The 20497-nt window shown below is 37.0% G+C and overlaps 3 protein-coding genes across 5 annotated transcripts in view; 1 reads left to right on the plus strand and 2 right to left on the minus strand.

The window, feature by feature from the left end:
* Positions 1–2410: 2410 nt before the first annotated feature.
* LOC102602385 (protein HIRA) lies at positions 2411–11013 on the minus strand. Of its 2 annotated transcripts, XM_006349054.2 has the most exons (10): positions 10725–11013; positions 9546–9821; positions 8887–9138; positions 8410–8807; positions 7277–8291; positions 6079–6280; positions 5530–5770; positions 5097–5219; positions 4068–4185; positions 2411–3235 (listed from the first exon to the last, which is right to left on the minus strand). In XM_006349054.2, exons 1-10 carry the CDS (start codon positions 10830–10832, stop codon positions 2744–2746), a joined length of 3225 nt encoding a protein of 1074 aa, XP_006349116.1. In that variant the 5' UTR covers positions 10833–11013; the 3' UTR covers positions 2411–2743. The 2 variants fall into 2 exon arrangements, with proteins under 2 accessions (XP_006349116.1, XP_015164955.1); XM_015309469.1 differs by lacking the exon at positions 10725–11013 and having other exon boundaries at positions 8887–9141; positions 9546–9634.
* Positions 11014–12745: 1732 nt separating this feature from the next.
* On the plus strand, positions 12746–16930 carry LOC102602727 (pentatricopeptide repeat-containing protein At2g27610). Its single transcript, XM_006349055.2, has 2 exons — positions 12746–16109; positions 16272–16930. Exon 1 carries the CDS (start codon positions 12774–12776, stop codon positions 15387–15389), a length of 2616 nt encoding a protein of 871 aa, XP_006349117.1. The 5' UTR covers positions 12746–12773; the 3' UTR covers positions 15390–16109; positions 16272–16930.
* A 398-nt stretch (positions 16931–17328) lies between these two features.
* LOC102603061 (protein SUPPRESSOR OF K(+) TRANSPORT GROWTH DEFECT 1) overlaps positions 17329–20497 on the minus strand; it is a 7045-nt gene continuing 3876 nt past the window's right edge. The window contains exons 3-8 of one of the 2 annotated variants that reach the window (XM_006349056.2): positions 19119–19317; positions 18973–19041; positions 18827–18901; positions 18569–18667; positions 18283–18438; positions 17329–17725 (exon numbers count right to left, since the gene is read on the minus strand). In XM_006349056.2, coding sequence (XP_006349118.1) covers positions 17600–17725; positions 18283–18438; positions 18569–18667; positions 18827–18901; positions 18973–19041; positions 19119–19317 — 724 coding nt within the window. In that variant the 3' untranslated portion in view covers positions 17329–17599. Of the gene's footprint in view, positions 17726–18282; positions 18439–18568; positions 18668–18826; positions 18902–18972; positions 19042–19118; positions 19349–20497 lie in introns of those variants that run through there. The other variant, XM_015309471.1, reaches the window with a different exon arrangement.

Raw genomic sequence — 20497 nt, forward strand, 5'->3', positions numbered from 1 at the left:
ACGCTCTGCCACATCACTTAGAAATGTCAAAATGGAACATAAAAATTGGAGTTGAAGGGTTAAAATGGAACAAGATTGAGTTGGAGTGCCAAAATGAAATTTAGGGACAAGTTTAAGAGTCTGCATATGTGTTTGGCCAAATAATAATGACACCACATGGTGTATGTATGTATGTGTATATCTCTCTCACTTTGTACATTCGTATAGTTGAAGGAACCCACATTTCACCAACTTTATTCCTAACTCATATTTGTTAGAACAGAAAAGGGTCAAAACTACCCTTAAATTATTCGAAATAGCTTAAATATACCCTTAAATTATATTTTGGCTCAAAAATACTCTTCCCATCAAACTATTGGGTCACACCTACCCTTCTAGTTAACGGAAGTATCCATGTGTGTGTTAAATGCCACATGGACGCTACATGGATGCCACATGTGCACGCCAAACAGACCCCACCTCCACATAGACGACTACGGAAAATGGTCAAAACTACCCTTAAACTATTCAAAATAGCTTAAATATACCCTTAAACTATATTTAGGCTCAAAAATACCCTTCCCGTCTAACTATTGGACCACACTTGCCCTTCTGTTCAACAAAAAACATTCATGTGTGTGCTAAAATGGCACATAGACTCCACATGTGCACGCCAAACACACCCCACCTCCACATAGACGACTTAAAGCCCTAATTTCACTATTTTCCCCCTCATTTCATCCTGAAAACTATACATTGAACCAAAAAAAGAAAAAATATTTGCAGAAACTTGTATACGTAACCGAATGAAGTAGAGAAATTGCAATTTGATGACCATTTCAAATACAATAAAAGAAATGATCTAAGGTATAATATAAACACGCTCATTTTAATTAATCAATTAACACTAATTTATTATTTTAATTTCTCTTAATAAATTAATTTTGTTTAAACAAATCTTAGCGAAGCTTTCTTGTTGATTCAACTCACCGCCATGACGCAAAATAGCAGTGGCCGTAAGAGACCTAATATACTTATAATCACTGGAACTCCAGGCACATGAAGACGACTACGACGGCTTCCCTGGCGGTGGTGACCGAGCTCCGTCACATCAACGTCGACGATTTCGCTAATGAGGAAAACTTGACGAACAGATAGGATGAAACCTTCGATTGCTACTACATCAACGAAAACCTAGTAAGTTTTTATAGATTTCTTAATTAAAATTTATTTTTTTACCAGTTACACATTTTTGTTCAAGTTTTGAGCTTTTATGGTCCCTAATCCAGAAGATGCTCTAAATGATTATTAAGGAAGTTTTAGAATTTATGGAAAGTTAAAGAAACATTCAATATAATAGATGATTTAAGGATTAGATAGCAGAATTAATTTGAATTTGTTTAAGTTGTGATCTTTAAAGTACAACATATTAGTATCAGAATAAAATGAAACTGAATTGAGTCAATGTATGTTGTATATTCATATAGATATAGCCAAATAAGGAAAGGATGAAATGAGGGGGGGAAAGAGTGAAATTAGGGCTTTAAGTTGTCTATGTGGAGGTGGGGTGTGTTTGTCGTGCACATGTGGAGTCCATGTGCCATTTTAGCACACACATGGATGTTTTTATTAAACAGAAGGGCAAGTGTGGTCCAATGGTTAGATTGGAAGGACATTTTTGGGCCAAAATATAGTTTAAGGTTATATTTAAGCTATTTCGAATAGTTGAAGGGTAGTTTTGACCCTTTTCCGTAGTCGTCTATGTGGGATCTGTTTGGCGTGCACATGTGACATTTAACACACATGGATACTTCAATTAACAAGAAGGGTAAGTGTGACCCAATAGTTTGACGGGAAGGATATTTTTGAGCTGAAATATAATTTAAGGGGTATATTTAAGCTATTTCGGATAGTTTAAGGGTAGTTTTGACCCTTTGCCATTGTAAGAATTATGAGATTGGTACAATGTTATCAAAGGTGAAAAAGCAAAAAAACTCTAAGATTTGTTGGAGCTTTAAGCACAAATAAAGCGTGAGATTTAATAAACAAAGGCGCAAATGAAGATGAAAATGCAACTATGTATGTGTAGTCCAAGACTAGCAAATATATAGACTGCAATAAAAGGGGAAAAAAGCATAAAGCGAAATAATTGTTCAGTTGCTTCTTCAGGATTACATTCATTGGAAAGGAAAAGTATGTTATAGAAAATTGACGATGACATTGAAGCAAGCACCCGCTAAGTGAGGCGATGCGCTAGCGTGCGTTTGACGGCACAGAGTGCCCATTTAAAGAGATGACAAGACATATTTCACCAACTGTGAGATTGACATTAAGCAAATGTGTACCATCAAATGGCAATCCTGTTGTTCTGCTCAAAATAAAGTACTTATTGCAAGTTCTGAGAACTGCTGTTCAACATTAGAATATGAATATGCTCAAAGATCTCAATCAATGTCTTCATTAGGGGGAAAGAGTACATACACCTTTTACTTCACACGGCGTAAAAACTATATTCAGAACAATGACAAGAAAATTCGATAAAATGAAAAGGTTATCTAGGGTCACACAAGAATCAAACTCCACTACAACAAAAAGTCTATCATGTTACATACCTTGGGTACCGCCTTCTAGGTGAGGTGCATCCACTCAGACATTCAGCCTGGAAGCTGCATGTGGAAGATCGTTTTTACAGTCCACAGCATCAGTTGTTGTGTCAGCAGTACTTTAAGGTGCCTATCACATTTAATATATGAAAACATAGATATCAAGAAACCTTCTCCTTTGGTGACGGAAATGGTTCCGATTCAACTGATGCAGGTGGATCCAAATTCATTTGATCTGTTGGAGGTGGTACAGATTTAGCTTCATCAGCTCCTTCTTGAGCGGAGTCCATAGGATCTTTCAATGGTGTAGAAGGCTCAACATGATCAGTTGATTGTACTGCAGGAGGAGCAGGATCGTCTCGGTCATTAACAGTTGTGGAAGGTGTCGGATCAGTTATTAGTGTCTTGGGAGCTGTTCTTTGAGTCATAGGGAGATCAGTATCCATTTTATCTGTAGTGGTTGCACCATTGGTCTGTTCAAGATTCATTCCAGTTGATGTGGTGGTTGCGATGTTGCTCTGTTCAAGATTTGTGTCAGGTATCTCATATTCTGATAGGAGATCCATGAACTCGTTGAGCAGCCGCTGTACTTTTCTATTTGAGGCCATTGCTGGAAGTATGTCTTCTCTAAGGAGTCTCTGTTTTTTCATACCCTGAAATAGTCGGGATAACAAAAACTTGATAAGAAAGATAATTTTTTTAACTGAGCGTGGAGACTAATCTCTAAATACTTGGCTTTCATTTTGAATACGGATAGATTTAATTAGAATCTCACTTTGAGAAAATGAAATCCATCAAGTATGAGCAAAAACATGAATAGATGAAAGAATGTGTGCAGCGGATAAAAACATCACCAAGGTATATTATATCAACAAGATGCTGCATGAACATGGCGCCAAGAAAACAAAATGTCAACTTAAAACAATAAAATTGTCGTTGGTCTTTATGTGACCGACTTCCTACATTGAGCTGCAATAAGATTGACATAGTTTCAAGGAAGTCTCTCGCTAGTTTATGCAACCTATTTTCAAGCTTGAGCGGTTCAAAAAAATATTGACATAGTTCGTCAGATGTGAAGTTGGACATTGCAGAAGCAATAATAGCGCATGCACAACTCCAATGTGATGTTATTTTTTCTAATACATGGTCCAAATATATTTGAAGATATCTCGCTACCCAGTACCTGTGGGCAGGTGGCAAGTACCAGTGGAATAGTCGAGGTGCGCGCAATGGCCCAGACACCACCATCATAAAACAAATTTGACTAAATCTCATATTATTCAAAGAAAACATGCTAATATAATTATCACCATTTTTCTCTCTGTAGTGATGGACTTAGTGGTCAGAGAGAATGGAGAAAAATGAAGGTCATACTCATCTACAAAGACAATAACAGATATTTGCAGATATTGTTGGAGTTGAGCCACAGTTGGGCTCATCCCCAAAAGAAATATACACTAAAAAAGAAGTGTGAGAATCCCTTACAAATACACAAGGGTCCCAAGCAGGTATATTTGACGTAGAGGATGCAGCATCAGCCATCCCTGTGGGAGGCCCAAGAAAGTTCTCGCAAACTTCTCTCAAGCGTGATTCATCTGCCTCTCTGCATTTAAAGAGCAATCATATGTTAAAATACTCAAGAATTCAAACAAGGTGGAAATTCATCTTTGACACGACACTTCAGAAAGAAAAAAAACCAACAGTAAAATTGAATTAGACAAATAATAAATGAATATAGATAGGATTTTATACATGTCATAACAAAGTAAACCCTGAAACTTCATAAATACAAACATAGCACCATTCACAATCAAGAAATTCAGTTCTTAGAACTACTTTTTTTTTTTTATTATTATCACCATGGTGTCAGGGCAGCTTTCGCATACCTCGACTAATTTCACGAAAAACCCGTCACCTCCCACCAGCAACAGAGACCAGGTAACTCTATCCACCAAGGCTAGGACAGATGGGAAAACATCACCTAGTGTTTTTGTCTATGCTGTAATTTGAACCCAAGACCTCATGGTTCTCAACCCACTTCAACTAGAACTATTGGTTTCTCCAAACCAACCCTTGTCAAATGTGCAGGCAAAACAATTTCCACAAACTTAAAGTTTCTTACATAACCCAAAGGTCCATCTAGCACTAAAAATTCATTTGCAACTCTCAATTTAATCAATCATTTTACTTTGAAGATGAAGTTTCCAACATTAACCAGTGCATTAAAATGGATACTTCCTCTGTTTCTATTTATGTGAGATAGTTTTGACTCGGCGCGAAGTTTTAAGTAAAAAAGAAAAGACTTTTGAAACGTGTGGTCTCAATCATTCCATAACATTTGTATGGCTATAAAAGTTTCTCTTTAAGGATATGGGAAGTTAATAGTTAGATGTTTCCAAATATAGAAATGTGTCATTCTTTTTGGAACAGACAAAAGGAAATAGTGTCACATAAACTGAAACGAAGGGAGTATTAAATGAAGATTCCATATCACCAAAGGACTACATAACAGACCTTGCTAAAAACCGAACATAGGATAAAAGGCATTGACGATATTCACTAGGAGACTTCAAAGCAAGAGCAGACGCCAATTGAGACTCCAAATGAGCACGTGTTTGTACCCCATCATCAGTGACTCTGCAGATGCACAAACTTTAGTAAGACCGATGAGCCACCAAAACAAAATTAGGCAAGAAATTTACACACAAATACCAACTGTACAGTTATTCAAACAGCAAAAGTCACTCTGTAACTGATAACATTTCAATATGCTAATATAAGATACAGACTAAACATGCAACATCTCTTAGGGAAATTCTAGCAAGGAATCTAAGAGGAACTAATAAGATATTAAGAACAAAGAAGTAGAAAATGGTGGGCTTGTGACCAAAAAAAAATGCAGCTGATGCGTTCAGACAAACCAAAATGAAAGAAAATGGACATTGACCTGCTCCAGCCAGGTCTTCTAGCCAGGAACTTCTTAACATCCACCTGCAGTGCCGCTAGTTCACCACCATGCAATGAGCCCGAACTCCAGGAGCTTGAAAAATTCGAAGCCGGAAAACAATCATCTGCAACCCTCAGCCAGCACATGAGGCTCATATCAAAGAGGTATGCATGCCGTGTGGCCAGGACAACAAGAGGAAAACCAGATTTTGATAATTTTGCTGTTATCACTTTGATTGTGCCTGTTAACAAGTCAAGAAAAAGTTATAAGATACGAAATGCAGCTAAGACAATGCAATATGTTGGTTCAATTTTGAATTTAATGATCAACAAAGAATCAACGACTGCATCTCTTGTGCAGCGAAATACTAGAAAATGTTACTTCCAGCAGTACCCTTAATACTGTCAGCTTGTAAGCAAAGTAATATCCCCTTGAGGACAATGCATAAAAGAGGAAAAACACAGTTCTCAGTGGCAATGCTTAAAAAGGAAGAGAACAATTCTCAGCCAGAAGACACATGAATTAAATCTTGGGACTTTTATAACTCACCTGCATTTGCCTTGGGATCTGAGTTCATAAGGGACGCCAATGAGTCTTGAAGGAGACACTTCCGGTTGAATAGATCCCAAAGATGCAATGACCCTTTCCTTGTGACGAGCAAAAACTTCCAAGATTCATCACAATCAACAAATACTGCAGCAGATCCCATCATCATGGTCGGCATGGCACGTCGTCCACATTTTGTATAAATCTTCTTACAAGCAAAGATGAGAATAAGAATATATCGTACAATTCGAGGAATATTTGGAGTAAGCAAGCAAATAGAAGAATCTTTAGCACACAAAGAAATAACTGGGATCTATGTTTTAATGCGACTTCTTTTGTCCTCAAATCAACCTTGAGCCTTCAAAAGTTAATGACAAGCTTTGATAGCTACACAAATGTTAGGCATGTTTAAGACCACAAGTTTCAAAAGTCTTCATTTCTTTCTTAAGACTCTGTGCTTAGTCAAATGGAGTTGCATAAAATGAAATGAGGCAGTATATATTAGGAAAAACCGAACCTAACTCATGCAAAATGTGATAATAGATGTAAAAAGGACAAAGCTCAAAGTGATGATTTGCAACAGACAAACAAGAAAGAAGGGAAGACTACAGAAGTAATAAATGTTTCACTCTCTTCAAAAGCAGTAAAACTGCAGGTAAAGGGTTTGGATGACAGCATTTTAGGTCAAAAAATGTGAATCACAGTACTCAGGCATGTACAGATCAATTAACATGCACAACACCCAGGGATAGGGGAGAAAAAGAAAAGCACAAAGGCAAGAAACCAGAGTGTTCATTAGGCAAAGAGAATTGACAGAAATGGGGAAAATAAATTTTGAAAGGTCAGAAAGGAAAGGGCTCGATAAGAGGAGCCATCATCAAGTCCAAAGTGTTATGAAGGTCAATTTAATCTCCCCAAGTTTACCTCTCGTCTTGGCGAAGAGGGGAGGATTCTCATGTTTGGTAGTCTTGGAAAGAAAAGGGAAAAATTAAATCTATACATGCTCATTTTGCATGTCCAGTCATTTATTGTGTAGTCCCTACAAAGTCAACATAAAAAAGCAGAAGATAACCACAAAACGAGTAGAAATAAAAGAAACAGATTCATTCCACCAATCAACATCTAAGATACTTGTCTAAAGGATAGAATCAATCGTGCCGAAAACAATATAATGTGTTTGTTCAAGCTTTTTGAAACTCACCTGAATGCAGCCATCTTCACATCCCACAGCCCAAAAGTTGGCATTTCCAGCCAAAACAGTAACTTTTCCAGTAATCCGGTCAGACCAGAGAGTTTGAGCGCCTCTGGAACAAAGGATCTCAGTTTCTTTCATTACAAATGAATTTCCTGTCCCCAAAACATCATTGGCAGCTTGTTCTCTGGGTTGAGCCTCTAAGCAAATTGGACCAGTGTCCACCCCTTCTTTATTATCAAAAACCCTGATTAAAAGTGTACCACCAGTACCCAAATGAGATGGATCTTTGACAATTCCCATCTGTTCAATGCTGATACTTCCATCCTTGCCTGCAGAAGGTGGAACCTTCTCAATGATGAGGCTATCACTGATGGTACCTCTAGCAGTTACACCTGAGCGCTCCCTTTGATCAGCACTGACACTAACTGTTTTCCTTGCAAATACTTCTCTAACACTTGCATCAGACAGTACCATACCATTCTCATCTTTACTCTGCTCCACTGTCATATTAGGAAATTCAACGACAGGAGATTGAGCAATTCCAGAGGTGTTCTCCTGCGGGGTAGGAAAACCAACTGATTCTGGAATTATCCTCTTTCGACCATCAGGCCTTCTGTACTCTCTTTGCTTCACGGGACTTGACAAGCGTGTAGAAGCTGCGGGTTTAGCTAAACTATCACTGTTAACTCCTTCAGTCTTTTTCCCATTATCAGATTTTGGTTTGGGAACAATCACCACACTACCCAAATCAACAGAAGATTTTGACGTTGCTTGAACTTGTGGAAGATCCGTAGTTAGTTTTTTGCTTGAAGTTTGCTTTGCAGCTGCAGCTTCAAGCAATAGTTGTGCTGGACTTTCGGCTAAATTTGCTTGTCGACCTCTAACATCACCATAGCGGCTTCTCTTCAACTCCTCTAATTCAGCATCAGAAAGCTGATGACCTAGTTCTTTCTCATCAAAATGGAAAGTGGCTACACTTCCATCCAAAGAACATGCAAACAGTGAATATCCATCAGGGCTCCTGCACAGAGAAAATTATATCCTGAAAGAAAGCCAAAAAGAACAAAGACAATTCAAGATGGAAAATGTCTTTACTGTTGTGAAAAGACCAACATTTATGATGCTATGAGCTAACTTACCATGATAAATCCACAACACTTTGAGCAAAGAAATGCTTGGCAACAAAAAGAGGACGTGGACTCGCTGTAGTCCACACAGTTATGGTGCGATCTTGACTTCCTATAGCAATAACATTGTAGGGTTGGGACTCTTTTCCTCCACTTTTTGAAGAACCATTTGACCATCCAAGAGAAGCATTTTTCACTTCCTGAGCATTAGCCGAATTCCTCCGAAACATAGAATGATTGAACTTAACGACAATAATAGGAGCATTGTGTCCTAAGAAGTCAAAGGTGGCAGACCATTCCCCTCTCTCCAGAACAGGAGCAGAGTGCCTAGGCTTTTGAAAACCATGAGTAGTAGTTATATAGTGTCCACAGGGTGACCATCCAAGCCGCCTAAAGAAGGTCGACCCAAGCTGAAAAAAATACACAATTGTTAGGATATAGGTTTCAGTAAGAAAAATAAAATAAAATTTAAGAGTATAGGAAACTCACAGATTTTGCCCAGTGACCTTCCGTTCTATGAGCAAGACTCCAGTCACTTGTTCGCCAAATGATGACAGTCTTATCATCTGATTGACTAGCTATAAATGAACCAATTGGATCCCAGGTGACACCTTTAACAAGACTAGAGTGACCCCTCAGAACAGCAGAGCATATACCATTGCTCATATTCCAGATATGGATGGTGTTGTCCATACTACCACTAGCCAATGTCGAGTCGTCTGGAGACCAATTTAGATCCACCTACTTTAAACATGGAAAGAGCAACCTATTGGTTAGAAAGTACATGGTTAGACCATATAGGCATCTATTCAGAAGCATATATGAATTCAAATGATTTCAAGGTCCACTGAATGACAAAGTTCTCAGATTTTACTCACAATCAGAGCCAAAGGATAGGAGATTAAGAAAGAGGTTTGTCAAAAACTAATATGATTTTAGCACCCAAGGGTGTGACCAAGTGGTCAATGAAGTAGGTTCAGCACCATGAGGTTCAAATCCAAACACTAGGTGTTTAGGAGGTGGCGGGAATTGTGTGGAAATAGTCAAGATGCACACATGCACGGCCAGACACCACGGTTATCAAAAAAGAAATCATTTGCATGGCAAGCAAATTAGTTATTTAGAAGCTAAAAGATCAGTCTCATTACCACATCCGCAGTGTGTCCTCTCAATGTCATGGTAACTTTCCAGTTCTCTACATCAGGAGGCTCTCCACTGCCAAACTCTGTGGTTCCCGAGCCAGGTTTCCTCTCATGGACTTGAATCACCTGGTCATCGGATCCAGAAGCAACATACCGACCATGTTTTGCCCATCTAACACAGTTCACTGACCCAAAATGATCACGTAGTGTGGCAAGAAGTTTTGGTGTAGATTCATCTGCTTCCAAGTCTTTACCCACACATTTCATGTTCCATATCCGAACCTGAAGACACGTTAAATGCACATAATGCAAAGTACTTTGCTAATAACAGTATACTGCAGTAATGCAGAAAACATATATGAGTATCAAGATAGAAGCTTCTCACTCTAACAAGCAAAACTAAGTTGAGAAAATAAACCATACAGAAGCAAAAAATGCCTTCACAGAGGATCAGAAGTGATACCAAAAGCTAGATATTTAACTAATTTGCACATTTTCGCTGTAAGAAAACTAATCCAAAAATCTTTAATGAAATGGCATTTCTTACAAGGACAAACATACTTTAAACTCCCCACCACTTGAGAATCTTGATCACACAGATATAGCATACTCTCAATCTTCATTTCACTATGAAAAAAAACCAAAATAACCTTACAGCTTCCAAAGAAACAACAATTTGTTAGTGCTCCACTAAATCATGAACTAATTGAATTCATAACCAACTTCAATTGTTCAGGTTCCAAAATCCACGAACAACTAGAAATATCCATCAACAACAACAACATACCACACAGTGTAATCCCACAAGTGGGGTCTAGCGAGGGTAGACTGTACGCAGACCTTACTCCTGCCTTGGGAGGTAGAGAGGTGATAGAACCTCAGCTCATGGAAAAGCATATCAAAGCAGAACGCAAAAGAAATAACTGAAGTGAAGTGCTCATGGAAAAATACTATAGAAAGCATGATAAAGCACCCTCTTTTAAAAGGAACAATAAATGCACCATAGAAGTGCGATAATCGAAGTACACTAGACAGTAGATAGTAACAGAAACCATGTTCATCAACTAGTTAAAACTATTAGTTCACAGCTCCCAAAATATTTAACTAAATTTTCCCTACACCAACCTATGAATAGCTAAAAAGTTAATAAAGGCAAACAAAAAACAAGAATGACAAAGCAGTTACCTTATGATCACCACCACCAGTGGCAAACCTAAGGCCACCTGGCTGAATATCAATGGAGAAAATCTGCATACTCTCATGTCTAATCCAAGTAGGTTTCTCAGCAATCATCTTTCACAATTCTGAAATTCTTGATTTCTTTGCTGCTAAACCCCAAAGACTCCACCTTTTTCACGCTAAACCCAAAAAACAAAAACCCCACAACTTCAAAATTAACATACCAACCACTAAAAAAGAAAAAACCCCAAAATCAAACACAACAAAAAAAATTACCCCCACAAGAAAAAAAAAGAGTAAAGAGATAAAACCCTAGTTGAGAAAAACCAAAAAAAGGGAAAAGACCCAAAAAGGAGTAAAATTTGGAGAAAAAAAATAATCTTGATTTATTCAGTTTCAAAAAACAAAAAAAACCCTAGATTTTGAAAGTAAATGGTGAAGTGGGGTTGAAATTTTATCAAGAAAAAAGAAAGATTTAATGCAAAATTTAATGGTTTTGCTAACTGTCAAATCTAATAAAAAGATTAAAGAGTGAAAAAAAGATTGCAAAAAAAGTAGAAGAATATAACAAAGGGGAATCTATTCAAGTCTTGTTAACACAAAAAAAAAACAGAAGAGAAAAGAAGTGAAGTGTTGTGTACCAGGTATTTTTGTAGGGTAAAAAAATTTGAGAGAAGACAAAGAGGCACACATAAAGTAATGTTTTTTTTTTTGTTAAACATATAAGGTTTGTAATGTTTAAGTAGCGGTATTGTGAACATTAAGTTATGGGACAAGTTTTTTTTTTTAATAATGACGATGTTCGAGCCAGTTTACGTATAGGAATATTTCTATAATATTATCTGTTGATATTTGGTAAATTAATAATTTTTTTAAGATAATATCAGTGATGTTTTTTAAATGAGAAGTTATTTTTTTATATGATTTTAAGGAATTTCTTATGTTGATTATATAATTTATTCTCTCACTGTTATATATAGAATGTTTTTAATAAAGATACAATGAATAATATTTGATTATTAAAAATCAATGAATTGTTGAATTGTTGAATTTATTTTACAATGAATTATTTAATAAAAAAATATATTACAATGAATCATACACATACAATATACTTTTTATATAATTCAATAATATGATGTATAATTTAGTAATATACAATGATTTTGATGTATTCATTGTACTTTATATATGATAAATTATTATTTTTATATGTGAATTCAATAAAAATGATACATAAATTAGTAAGGTACAATAATTTTGATGTAATCAAAACTCAAAATTAATCTTCATTGAATCTCAAAACACTCTTTAAATTAATAAATATTAATTTATTGATTAAATAATACCTCTACAAAATAATAATATTTCATGGTCCCGTCTATATTAATTTAGTAAGATTTTTACTTTAATATATTTGAATTAACATGTAATTTTTTTAAAATAATCTAGTAATTTTAAATTAAATACATATTAATAAATCGAAATACCCTTTAAATTCTATAACATTCAATATATCAATATGACATTGAAATTAAACAAAAAAGTTCACTACATATATAAAGTGATAGTGCTTTATTAGGGAGGTTTTATTACTCAATGTAAGATTTTTGAAAATCACCAAGATTAATAAGCAAAAAGAAATAAATATAAACAAAATAAATAAATAAATTACAAAATTTTAAAAAGCCCACTAGGCAGCCCATAACAAAAAACCCAACTAACAAAATCGAACCGAAATAACATAAACCGAACCGAAATACCGAATGTCCAGTCTTACCAAGATAGTGGTAGAATTGTTTCAACCTTAATAAAAGGTTTCGAGTTCGAATTTTGGATATGGAAAAAATCTTATTGAGAGCGCTACCTCAAATGGGTCATGCAGTGCGTGATTCGAATTTAGTCAGGCTTCAATGTAAGTTTTTTGAAAATCAAAATTTAGTCAAACTTTAATAACCAGACACAAAAAATTATATTTAAAAAAAAATATTAGTACTACTGCTACTTAAATTTCAGTTTCCAACTGTTCCAACTGTAAAAGCAAACGAACTGGCAATGATTCTAAGGCCGTGTTTGGAAAAAGTAAGGCCTTTGCTGCATTTCAAGAATCCATTGAACACCCATTGTTGTTCTCATTCATTCGCCATTGATTTCGAAGAAGAAGCTCAAACCAAGTCTTTTGAATCTTCAAATTATCTCCCTGCACACCAAGTGTTTGATGAAAAGTCTCAGAAAGTTTCTTTGAACAATCACTTGCTATTTGAGTACTCCCGGAATAGTTTCAATGTAGAAGCTCTGAATCTGTTTGTGGGTATTCATCGTAATGGATTTTCGATTGATGGGTTGAGTCTTTCTTGTATATTAAAGGTCTCTGCTTGTCTGTTTGATTTGTTTTTTGGTAAACAAGTGCATACTCTTTGTGTTAAATCTGGTTACTTTGACAATGTTAGTGTTGGGACTTCACTTGTTGACATGTATATGAAAATGGAGAATGTTGATGATGGTCAGAAAATGTTTGATGAAATGGAGGATAACAAGAATGTTGTGACTTGGACTTCGTTGCTTTCGGGTTATTCGTGTAATAAGTTGGTTGATAGAGCGTTAGAAGTGTTTCGTGTAATGTTAGTTGGAGGAGTTAAGCCTAATGCGTTTACTTTCGCGACAGTTCTTGGAGTTTTGGCTGATAAATGTGTAGTTGAAAAAGGGATTCAAGTGCATAGTATGGTTATCAAGTGTGGTTTTGAGGCGACAACATCTGTTGGGAATTCTTTGATTAATATGTATTTGAAATCTGGGATGGTTAGAGAGGCTACAGCTGTATTTGAGGGTATGGGAGATAGGAATGAAGTATCTTGGAATGGTATGATAGCTGGTCTGGTGACTAATGGGCTTTATTCCGAAGCACTTAAGTTGTTCCACATGATGAGACTTGCAGGTGTGGAACTGACACGATCGATTTATGTTACAGCTGTTAAATTATGTACTAAACTTAAAGAATTGGTTTTTGCAAGACAACTTCATGGTCGAGTTATGAAGAACGGGTTCTATTTTGACAATAATATCAGAACAGCACTCATGGTCTCTTATACTAAGTGTGGAGAGATGGACGATGCCTTCAAGTTATTCTCTATAATGCATAAATTCAGGAACGTGGTTTCTTGGACCGCAATGATTGGCGGGTATATGCAGAATAACAGACAAGAGCAAGCGGCGAATCTCTTTTGCCAAATGAAAAAGGATGGGATAAGGCCAAACGATTTCACTTATTCAACTATTCTTGCAGCTCATCCATCTATTTCGCTGTTCCAAGTACATGCAGAAGTCATCAAGACTGAGTACCAGAGCTCACCTACCGTCGGAACTGCATTATTAGACGCCTATGTGAAAACAGGAGATACTGATGAGGCTGCGAAAGTTTTTGAAGAGATTGATGAGAAGGACATTATTGCATGGTCTGCTATGTTATCTGGTTATGCGCAAAAAGGAAACATTCAAGGTGCTGTCAGAGTCTTCCGGCAACTAGTCAAAGATGGGGTCAGGCCAAATGAGTTTACCTTCTCCAGTGTCATCAATGCGTGTGTTACTTCCATGGCATCAGTGGAGCAAGGAAAACAATTTCATTGTAGCGCGATCAAATCAGGTCACAGTAATGCCTTATGTGTGAGCAGTGCCTTGGTAACTATGTATGCTAAGAGAGGAAACATAGAAAGTGCAAATGAGATTTTCAAGAGACAACCAGAAAGAGACTTAGTTTCATGGAATTCAATGATATCAGGATATGCCCAACATGGTTATGGCAGAAAAGCTCTAAAGATATTCGAGGAAATGCGGAAAAGGAATTTGGATATGGACAATATAACGTTCATTGGAGTTATCTCTGCTTGTACTCATGCTGGACTGCTAAATGAAGGTCAAACATATTTTGAGATGATGGTAAACGACTTTCATATTTCACCAAAAATGGAGATATACTCTTGCATGGTAGACTTGTATAGCCGAGCTGGAATGCTGGATAAAGCCATGGCTCTTATCAATGAAATGCCATTTCCTGCTGGTGCAATTGTGTGGCGTACTCTTCTGGCAGCAAGTCGAGTTCATCGCAATGTAGAGCTGGGGAAACTGGCGGCCGAGAATCTCATTTCTCTTCAGCCTCAGGACTCAGCTGCATATGTCCTTCTATCCAATCTCTATGCTGCAACGGGAGATTGGCAAGAAAGAGCGAAAGTAAGGAAACTAATGGATGTGAGAAAAGTTAAAAAAGAGATTGGGTATAGCTGGATTGAGGTTAAGAATAAGACCTACTCATTCATGGCAGGTGATGCTTCGCATCCCCTATCTGACAGTATATACATGAAACTCGAAGAGTTACGTGGCCGATTGAAGGATGCAGGATATCAACCGGATACAAATTATGTTCTTCATGATGTGGAAGATGAACATAAAGAAGCCATTCTTTCTCGGCACAGTGAAAGGTTAGCTATTGCTTTTGGATTGATTGCCACGCCTCCAGGAATTCCCATTCAGATTGTGAAGAATCTCAGAGTTTGTGGTGACTGTCACACTGTTATTAAATTAATATCAAAGATAGAAGGAAGGCAAATAGTCGTCAGGGATTCAAATAGATTCCATCACTTTAAAGGAGGTCTATGTTCTTGCGGTGATTATTGGTGAATTCAAGCTCTTCGAATAGACGAAGAGATAGCAGCATATCACAGTTGGTTCCTGTATAAGCAAAGGCACCATTAGCTAATGGAGCTTTAGCTTACAGGGCTATACCCGAAGTTGCATCAATTATCAGCCTCCAGATAATACTATCACTAATGGTTGTTTTGTTCATGGATTCAAACTTTGATAGTGCACAGTCTAGAGGAAGAAACAGAGAATTTTCCAACTTTACATATCTGCCGATTCAAGTTATTTTATTTATGGACTGAGGGATAGAAATGCTGTCATTTTGGCTGATTTTTAAGAGCAGTTGACAGATCACGATCCGCCTTACAGAAAACAATCAGAAACTCAGAAGAATTAATTTGAGTGGAGGTTTAGTTTTTTCCTGAAGATAAAGAAAGTCAGAGACTCTTGTCACTTACCAAGACTCAAAGTATGTCTTCTGGTATTTTGTTCAACATGGTTTTTCTGGTCTTGCTGCTCGTAATGCTGTATTCGGTAGGAAAGGTGATCTTGCAACAACGATGATGACCAACTAGCAGCTCTTTCTGATTATGTTTTCATTTGAACCTAACCTTGAGCATGTCAAACTCATGAAGGATGTGGAAATGTTCGAGTCCAGGAAGGACCATTCAGTAACGCCTTTTGACAACAGCTGACACTTCGGAGATTTCCTGCTACCCCATAATAACCTCTTCCAGAAAATCTATATTCAGATACAGGGTAGAACCATTAACTGTGTTTATGCATTGCTACATTACTGAAGTTTATCCAACTGATGAGTCGATTCTATATCGACGACTCAATGAGTTGAAACATCTCAGGTTTTTCCTCATATTTCATAAAAAATGACGAATTCCTCACTGTTTTCTTCTTATGTTGTAGGGATTGGTAACATGAACCTGCAGACTCAATTGATGATGAGGAAGTAGCTGCAAAGACTAGGAAAAAGAAACTGGAATAGCAGATGCCTAGCACATATTCGCCAAGCTTTTGCTTCTGCTGACTTGTTGGGCCTATGGATCAGACTTGAAATCAAAGAGAGGCTGCACATATGTGCTAGATTTTCCGCAAATATGCATCCATGGTCAACCTTATTGTCTTGAAATTGTTAAGTTCTTGTTTTGTGAGGATTCTGTAGGGAGCTCTGTGAGAGGAGGCCTCTAGTATGTCCATGATGTTCAGGCCAGCCTGCGTGCACCTCGACTAATTCCACAGTGGTACTTGCTACTTTCGAACAACATAGGTACCGGGCAACTCTGTCCACCAACTTTTGTGTGGACAACGACAGACAAAATGGTTCTTGGCAAGACAAGAGTTTTAACTATAGAATTGTCTTCTTTCTCTCTTTTTTGCCTTTTAGTTTCGAGGTATCTAGGAGTTCTAAAATGGTCTTAATTCCTACCGTGTGCTAAATTCACTCTCTGGTGTGATGATGGATCTTATTGTGCAGCTTGGATTATTTTTTCTGTCATTCTTGATTCCTATGAATGATGAATGAGTTGTTTACTCAATCCTGTATTTCAATTACATTTTTGAACTGACACTTGGGATTGATTTGCATTTATGGAAATCTGAAATGATTAGATCAGTATGATTTGTGTATAAGATATACATTTCTTCATGTTATTTATACCAATAACTAGTGTATTGATAAGTGTTCTTGGAGTAGTTGGTCCTGCCCTTAGCCTAAGTGCCTATGATTTCATTTTTCAGGCAATTTTGCTTAACTTGTTCTTTAGTAAGTTTATCTACAACATTTGGTGACGCCTTATTTGGGGTGGTATCATTTAAATCGAAGTCCCTCTCTGGGGCCATCTCGTTTAATCGAAGTCAACTGACTCATAATAGTGAAAATTGGCACACGCGTCGGATCCATTAGAAGATGAAGCTTGCACCAGTCATGAACTTTGAGTCATCACCTTGAGGTAACTTCAGAAGGTAAGTAGGAATGCTCATGAAATGATTACAAAGTAATTGCAATTAGCATTGTAAAAGGAATAATACAACAAAGATACTAGCAAAATGTTCTGTCTTGACATTGATAAATACATGCAAAGCTAAAACTAATACAATCCAAGAAGGTAAACAATGTCAACCTCCCATTTGGAGAGCCTTTGAATATCGCGAATTTTTCAGACAAGTAGAAGGGAGAAAGAATACAAATCATGGCAACTCCCGGTGTAGTAGTTATCAGAGATGCATCAATCTCTTCAACCTTCTTCTCCAAATTCCTTTGTGAATCTGTCGTGCACTTCAAGGTCGGATTTACTAACTGTTGGCCTTTGACGAGCAAGAACCTTATCAAAGTCTGTCTTTGTAATGGGTGGCGGGATGATCTGCAAGGGCATTAATCAGCAAGCTGTTTATAACTAGTCCCGGCAGATAAGAAGACAGTTTATGTAAAGCCATATCAGAACTTCAGACTAAAATATTACTAGTAATTTTTTTCTTGAGCAGAGGATCTATCGGAAACAACCCCTCTCTACCTAACAAGGGTAGGGTAAGGACTGCGTATACTCTACATTCCTCATACCCTACTTGTGGGAGCACACTGGGTCTGTTGTCGTTGTTGTTAATTCTAATATCAGCTATTCAGAATTGACACATAGGAAGATGTAGTTCATTAAAAGCACAATCTCTTCTTACATTTTAGTTCAACAAAATCATATGATACGCAGACCTTTATGCTAGAATCACATTTAATTACTGTATTACTAGTGACTCGAAAGAAGTCAAATTTCCAGACATGTGCAGTCGTACTCCCCGGCCCCAATAGATTCCAGCTAAAACTCATAAAACTTTTTTTTCTTTTTTGAGAAAGGTAAAGTTGCAACCAAATAAAAAACTACTTATGGCAGTGATCTCAAACTATACATGTATCCCGAATATCTACCTGAGATGCAAGTCCTTTAGCAGCAAGCTCCTGCATAGTTGTCTGCACAGCACCCCGTTGCTTCGGTCCGCATGGAATCCAGGTACCATTAGAAGTTTGAGTAAAGAACACAGCATCTTGTGTCTTACGTACGGGTTCAAATAGCACGTCCTTGACCTGTCCAAGAAGAAAAAGTATATAAATATATTAGGAGAACATTGAGGAATTGCCGCCTTTGTTACCTTCAGTACAAACCAGACAAAAACATGTTGGGCATCAAGGCAAATTCATTAAGGTCCAGACTTACACAAACAGAAACATCTGAACCAGAAAAACCTTCTGTCTTACGGGCCAGGTCTTCAAAGTCACTCTCGCTCAAGTTATGGGGGGTATCACCTAAATGAACCTGCACGTGTAACAAGCCAATCTAAATAAATCTAGCTCTCACAAATCGACTTGCAATATATTTCCTTGAACTTCACTTTCCAAGAAAAATCACAGAACAGAATTTTACTTTGAACATTTTTTTTTTGATGAAGTAGTTTCATTTAAAGGCGGGATTTACTTTGAACATGTGTTGCCGTGCCTTCAAATCAGGGAGCGGAATGTAGATACGCTTGTCAAATCTTCGCCGTATAGCCTGTAGAGGACAATTTCCATCAGCAATAAATTTCAAAGATAAACAACTTTTTACTGCAAATCATTCTTCACCTGATCTAGGGCATAGGGTGTGTTTGTCGCCGCAAGTACAAGAACTTTATCATCATTGTGTCCAACACCCTGAAAAACAAATTAAGAAAAAAATATCTTTAGCCAGGGGGATTTCTCTTCCTCCATAGCCATGATAGATCAATTACCTGCATCTGCACAAGGAGTTCTGTTTTAATACGTCGAGAAGCTTCACTTTCATTTCCTTCTCCTCGCTGCCCACACAAGGAATCAATTTCATCAACAAATATGATGGAAGGAGCGCTTTCACGAGCCATTTGGAAGAGGTTTGAAACTAGCTTTTCACTTTCACCCATCCACTTGGATACAAGGTCTGATGATGAGACGCTGCACGAAAATAGCAGTTGGCACTCGCCAACTTTACAGCGTAAGCTCTTGAAAATGGGAAACTGAGAAAATAACTGACAAAGAAACAGATACAGAACGACTATATTCATGCAAGCAATTCATGTTTATATCCCTCCATCAAGATGATTATGTGCAAGTTTAAAAGAGAAATTAGATAGTGCAAATGGAAGATATATTACCACTGAGAACTGCAGAGATTTCACGGAATACTTGCAGGTATAGAATCATTCAAGGAATCAGGAATCTTGACATGGACCGCAAAATGGAAGCCGAGTATATTAAAATTTCAGGAAAAGGGTCATTGTACTGTGTACATATTGTATTTTGCTTCTAGAAAGGCATCAATCCAATAATTTCACATGCTATAGCTTGGTTGTCTCTATTCAGGAGATGTTAGGCATCCCAATAACCCCCACAATGGCTCATTGGTCATCCCCTTATGCTAGACTATAGTCTTCACATCCTGAATACTTCCTAAGATGGACATGCAAAGACATTTATATTATGACTTAAGGGTGGATGTGTACCTCTATGGCATGGCTGCTCTATAGAATTGGTACCAAATCAAAACATTCAACACCCTTGGATACCAGACTATATTTATCAACCAATTCCAACATCACATTCTGTCCTAGATGTATAGATCTGCAAGTGACACACCACCGAGGGGGACAACCCAGATATGACATTTCTGGGGGAAAAGAACCTCATGGGAAGTAGATATCCAAAAGAACCATAAAGTCTTAACAAAAATAAAGCTAATATAAATACTACTCCCTCCATTTCAAATTAATTGAATTGTTGAGACATTTTTCATTTTTCAATTTACTTAATTGTTCAATTAAAAAAATTGTTCAATTTTCAAGACTACTTTTAGAATGTTCTTCCAATTTTACCCTTCATTAGTTAGCATTGGAATTAGTTATTAATTAGTCTTAAGTTATTTTAATCATAAATTTGACAATAATTAATTAGGGTAAAAATGGAATGTTATGCCTAATTTATGTCTTAATCTTCTTTTCTTAAAGGGTGTGAAACATCTCAACAATTCAATTAATTTGAAATGGAGGGAGTATAATTTATGAGCAGAAAATCATTTCCCACAACAAATAAGGAGCAACACCCACGAAACTACAACAACAACAACAACAACAACAAC

The sequence above is a fragment of the Solanum tuberosum genome, unplaced genomic scaffold (genome assembly GCF_000226075.1).
Source record: "Solanum tuberosum cultivar DM 1-3 516 R44 unplaced genomic scaffold, SolTub_3.0 scf00101, whole genome shotgun sequence".
In the NCBI taxonomy this organism is placed as follows: Eukaryota; Viridiplantae; Streptophyta; class Magnoliopsida; order Solanales; family Solanaceae; genus Solanum; species Solanum tuberosum.